Source organism: Scyliorhinus canicula, chromosome 18 (genome assembly GCF_902713615.1).
Source record: "Scyliorhinus canicula chromosome 18, sScyCan1.1, whole genome shotgun sequence".
Lineage (NCBI taxonomy): Eukaryota > Metazoa > Chordata > Chondrichthyes > Carcharhiniformes > Scyliorhinidae > Scyliorhinus > Scyliorhinus canicula.
Genome location: NC_052163.1, coordinates 15,232,632 through 15,238,631, shown reverse-complemented (window position 1 = coordinate 15,238,631; position 6,000 = coordinate 15,232,632). Strand labels below are relative to the sequence as shown.

The window sequence follows — 6,000 nt, the reverse complement described above, 5'->3', positions numbered from 1 at the left end:
GCCCGCCCTTAGGCTTTGGTCGGAGTGACCTTTAGGCCATGTCGATCTTTGGCGGCTTGGGGTGCTGTCTCTTCCAACCAGGTTGCCCAGGATCTGGGCCACGAAGTCAGTTGGGTCTCTGCCCTCAATTCTCTCTGGCAGGCCCTTTATTCAAATACTTTGAAGCTTGGATCAGTTCTCTTGTTCCTCGACCTTCCCTTTCAGGCTTCTCTGGGTCGCCACCAACCTCTTTATCTCAGCCTCCAAGGCGGCAATCCGGTTGCTCTGGTCCGTCAATGCCTTTTCAAGTTCCTGTATCGTTTTCCCTTGGGCTTCCAGCCTCCTTCCCATCCCGTCGAGCGCCGTGTCCATGGCGGCCAGCACCTCTGCCACCGCCACTTTGACCACCGTTTCGATCTCCACCTTATCTTCCTTCAATGTGGTCAATTTATTAGTGAGGTGCCCCCGCGGTGGGTAAGGGATAGGGTGCTTTCGGGGGTGTGGGTCGGGGATGGGAACGTGTCTGACATCTACCAGGTAATGCAGGAGGTGGGGGAGGCGTCGGTAGAGGAGCTGAAGGCTAAGTGGGAGGTGGAGCTGGGGGAGCAGATTGAGGAGGGGACATGGGCGGACGCCCTGGAGAGGGTGAACTCCTCCTCTTCATGTGCGAGGCTTAGTCTCATCCAGTTCAAGGTGCTACACCGGGCCCACATGTCCGGATCTAGGATGAGTAGGTTCTTTGGGGGCGAAGACAGGTGCGTCAGGTGTTCGGTGAGTCCAGCGAACCATGCCCATATGTTCTGGGCATGCCCGGCACTGGAGGAGTTCTGGAAGGGGGTGGCGGGGACAGTGTCAAGCCAGGCTGGGGACTCGCGATATTTGGGGTTGGGGTGGAGCCAGGAGTGCAGGAGGCGAAAGAGGCCGGTGTTTTGGCCTTTGCACCCCTAGTAGCCCGGCGGAGGATCTTGCTGCAGTGGAAAGATGCGAGACCTCCGAGTGTGGAGACCTGGATTAATGACATGGCGGGATTCATTAAGTTGGAGAGGGTCAAGTTCGCCCTGAGGGGGTCGGTACAAGGATTCTTTAGGAGGTGGCAGCCTTTCCTCGACTTTCTGGCTCAACGATAAGGTACTAGGTCAGCAGCAGCAGCAACCCGGGGGGGGGTTTAGGGGGCTAGTGTTTAAGTTAATTTGCTTATTGTTAATTTATTCTGTTGTTTATTGGGGTTGGGGGGGGTGGGGGATTTTGTTATATGCGTTGTTACAGGTGCCGGGGGGTGTTTATTATTATTATTGTTATTGTTATTATTATTTTGTTGATATATATTTTTCAAAAAATTCCAATAAAAATTATTTTTTTAAAAATAAAAAAAAATTCCCTAGTGAGGAACGTCTCCTGGTGGAGGGGAGGGGTGGTTGCCCGCTTGTCCAGGTTGCCGGTCTCCCTCTCTCGGGGTGGCCTGGGACCCCTTGCTCGCTGTTCCTGCCCTTTTCCCCAGTTCCTGGCTTCCCTGTGGCCTCTCTAGCTAACTGCTTCCTGGCATTTGTCTCCTCTCTGTTGTCTTTGTGGGTGAGGGGATGAATGAGTCCAATTGTCTGCACTTAATTCCGGCTAAAAGTGCCTATTTTGCTGTGTTCTGGGGGCGAGCCAGGATGTCACAGCAATTGAGGTGAGAATAGCTGGAGATTCAGTGGTCAAATAGAGCGATTGGATAAGTAGCGTCCCCAGGGTTTATTTTACTGACTTATAAAGTGAACACGGGCAGCACGGTAGCACAAGTGGGTAGCACTGTGGCTTCACAGCGCCAGGGTCCCAGGTTCGATTCCCCGCTGGGTCACTGTCTGTGCGGAGTCTGCACGTTCTCCCCGTGTCTGTGTGGGTTTCCTCCGGGTGCTCCGGTTTCCTCCCACAGTCCAAAGACTTGCAGGTTAGGTGGATTGGCCATGATAAATTGCCCCTTAGTGTCCAAAAGGTTTCGGAGGGGTTATTGGGTTACGGAAATAGGGTGGAAGTGAAGGGCTTAAGTGAGTCGGGTGCAGACTCGATGGGCCGAATGGCCCCCTTCGGCACTGTATGTTCTGTGTGCGACTACTCAGCGCATCCCCGTCTCTGGAAGTTCTCATCAATGCTTCTCTGAGAAGCTCACCTGGCCCAAATATTATTTGCGAAGAACTTGTCAAAAGACCTTGTCCAGCATCACCACGTTCTATGGGACAATTGAAAAGGGTATACAGCATTAAACATCAAATCATGCGTGTCTGATAATACAACAGGGGGCGGAAAGGAGATGCACGGAAGGGGAAGACGGTGGCATAGTCGCATTGTCACTGGACTAGTAGTCCAAAGGCTAATGCTCGAGGGACAGTGGTTCAAATCCCACCATGGCAGCTGGTGGAATTTAAATTCAATCAATAAAATCTGGAATTGAAAACAAACCTCAGTCATGGTGACCATGACAACTGTCGTCGGCTGTCGTAAAAACCCACCTGGTTCACTGATGCCCTTTAGGGAAGGAAATCTGCCGTCCTTACCCGATCTGGCCTCCAGGTTGACTCTTAACTGCCCTTCTGAAATGATCCTAGCAAGACACTTGGCTCAAGGGGCAATTAGGAATGGGCAACAAATGCTGGTCCTGCCAACGGCTCCTACGTCCCACAATATAATTTCTGGGGAGATAATGAACTAGTGGCACTGTCACTGGACTAGTAGTCCAGAGACCCATGTTCAAATCCCACCACAGCAGCTGGTCAAATATGAATTCAATTGTAAAAATCTACAATTAGAATTCTAATCATGGCCATAAACCATTGTTGATTTTTGTTAAAAAAAAACATCTGATTCATTAACGTCCTTGAGGGAAGGAAATCTGCCATCCTTACATGATCTGGCCTACATGTGACTCCAGACCCACAGCCGTGATTCTTAATTGCCCCCTCAAGGGCAATTAGGGATGGGCAATAAATGCTGGGCATTCCAGCGATGCTCCTGTTTCATTAAAAAAATGTTTAAACTAATCCTGTCCGGAGGTTTGGGGCACGATGAAGTGCACAATGATGGGCGTAGGTGTGATGGACTGTGCTATCAGTTCATCAAGACGTGGAGGGTCCCAGTCTCCATTCACACTCCGTATCACTGGTGGTAAAGGGCACTGCTGTCGTCTGACCTGTATGCCACAGGGTCCATCTTAGCACTGACCTCGGGGGGGGGGGGTCACCACTTCATTATGATGGCACTGTCGGTTGATGCACAAATGACTTCATATTGAAAATCAAAGATGTTATGGATCTCGGGGAAAGCCACCAGTTTGGAGAAAACATCAACCTGATCATGTGCTCAGTTCTGAAGTTTGTATGAATGGCCACACGAGGATGCAGCGTTTTAGTTAACTCCTGAATGGAATCGCAGATGTCAAAATGGCTGACACTAAAGATGTCCCCTGTGTACACCAGAATGGACTGAGGCAGGATAATTGAAGAGAACCAAAATATTCACTGATAGCACAGGGAATGCGAAAACCTCTCCTTGCAGTTCTGGGTTAAATGACTAATTTCAGTGAGGCCTCTCACCTCCCCCAGGTCCATGCACCCATGCTCATGTAGTGCTTCCGTGTACTCTTGCACACTCAGCCTATATCCTGCCCATCCTCCTGTGAATGCTTGCTGTGTCAGTGTGCTGGGAATGAACACCCCGACCTCTTCCCTTAAACAATTAACTTACAGACCAGATTATGTGTTCAGTATTCAATTTTTATTCCCTTCTATCCCTGCCATTTAAATCTGTGTAAACATCTCTTATTGGTCTTGAACAATATCCTCTCACTGATCATCTTGCTGTCATTTACTTGCACTTGCATCCAGTTTTTCATTAAACTTAACACCCAGAGAAAAATATATCCCAAATTAGCAAGGCAGGTTTCACAGATAGCAGCGGTTACATTTCCTGGATTTAGCTTATTACAAAACTCAGCACAATACTAAACAATAACAAGTTGCAGCATAGCGGCACATTAACAAAGTGCTCATATTGTTGCTGACTGCTCTGGGTGCTGCACGGCAGCGAGCTTGGCAGCCAGAAGGAATAAACCCCCAGCAATGACCTCCGAGACACAAGAAAGGCAGGCCAAGCCCATGGACCAACTGAACCCAATGTGAACATTGTCAAACAGCGTGTGTCCATACAAACGCATTGCAATGGCGAAGGCTGCTTTCGAATAAGCGATGTATACCAAGATCCCAGCCAGCGTCAGCGCACCTGAAACACAGGACAAGTGATGTTAAAACTTCAACCTCCAAATACATCCACAAATTTGCTATTTGTGTGATCCCATTCAGAAGGAGGTATAGAACAAAGAACAAAGAAAAGTACAGCACAAGAACAGGCCCCTCGGCCCTCCAAGCCTGCTTTGACCATGCTGCCCGATCTACATTAAAATCTTCTACACTTCCAGGGTCCGTATCCCTCTATTCCCATCCTATTCATGTATTTGTCAAGATGCCTCGTAAATGTCACTATCGTCCCTGCTTCCACCACCTCCTCCGGTAGCGAGTTCCAGGTACCCACTACCCTCTGTATAAAAACCTGCCTCGTACATCTACTCTAAACCTTGCCCCTCACACCTTAAACCAATGCCCCCGAGTAATTGACCCCACCACCCTGAGACTATCCACTCTGTCTATGCCCCTCATAATTTTGTAGACCTCAATCAGGTCGCCCTCAACCTTCTTCGTTCCAGTGAGAACAAAGCAAGTTTATTCAACGTCTCCTCATAGCTAATGCCCTCCATACCAGGCAACATCCTGGCAAATCTCTTCTGCACCCTCTCCAAAGCCTTCACATCCTTCTGGTAGTGTGGTGACCAGAATTGAACACTATACTCCAAGTGTGGCCTAAATAAGGTTCTATCCAGCTGCAACATGACTTGCCAATTTTTATACTCCATGCCCCGGCCAATGAAGGCAAGCATGCCGTATGCTTTCTTGACTACCTTCTCCACCTGTGTTGCCCCTTTCATTGACCTGTGGACCTGTACACCTAGATCTCTCTGACTGTCAATACTCTTGAGGGTTCTACCATTCACTGTATATTCCCTACCTGTATTAGACCTTCCAAAATGCATTACCTCAAATTTGTCTGGATTAAACTCCATCTGCCATCTCGCTGGCCAAGTCTACAAAAAATCTAAATCCTGCTGTGTCCTCTGACAGTCCTCATTGCTATCCGCAATTCCACCACCTTTTGTGTCGTCTGCAAACTTACTAATCAGACCAGTTACATTTTCCTCCAAATCATTGATATATACTACGAACAGCAAAGGTCCCAGCACTGATCTCAGCGGAACACCACTAGTCACAGCCCTCCAATTAGAAAAGCACCCTTCCATTGCTACTCTCTGCCTTCTATGAGCTAGCCAGTTCTGTATCCATCTTGCCAGTTCACCTCTGATCCCGTGTGACTTCACCTTCTGTACCAGCCTGCTCTGAGGGACCTTGTCAAAGGCCTTACTGAAGTCCATATAGACAACATCCACTGCCCTTCCTGCATCAATCATCTTTGTGACCTCTTCGAAAAACTCTATCAAGTTAGTGAGACACGGCCTCCCCGTCACAAAACCGTGCTGTCTCTCGTTAAAACGACCCCTTGCTTCCAAATGGAAGTAGATTCTGTCTCGAAGAATTCTCTCCAGTATTTTCCCTACCACTGGCGTACGGCTCACCGGCCTGTAGTTCCCTGGATTATCCTTGCTACCCTTCTTAAACAAAGGAACAACATTGGCTATTCTCCAGTCCTCTAGGACATCAGCTGAAGACAGTGAGCATCCAAAGATTTCTGTCAAGGCCTCAGCAATTTCTTCTCTTGCCTCCTTCAGTATTCTGGGGTAGATCCCATCAGGCCGTGGGGACGTATCCAGTTTAATATTTTTCAAGACGCCTAACACCTCATCTTTTGGATCTCAATGTGACCCAGGCAATCTACACACCCTTCTCCAGACTCAACATCCACCAATTCCTTCTCTTTGGTGAA

General features: G+C 48.7%; 1 protein-coding gene across 2 annotated transcripts in view; it reads right to left on the bottom strand.

Moving 5' to 3' along the window:
• Positions 1 to 3,719: 3,719 nt before the first annotated feature.
• Positions 3,720 to 6,000, bottom strand: part of LOC119953400 (transmembrane protein 235-like) — a 64,076-nt gene continuing 61,795 nt past the window's right edge. For both annotated transcript variants that reach the window (XM_038777649.1, XM_038777650.1), the window contains one exon: positions 3,720 to 4,230. In XM_038777649.1, coding sequence (XP_038633577.1) covers positions 3,998 to 4,230 — 233 coding nt within the window. In that variant the 3' untranslated portion in view covers positions 3,720 to 3,997. The remainder of the gene's footprint in view (positions 4,231 to 6,000) is intronic.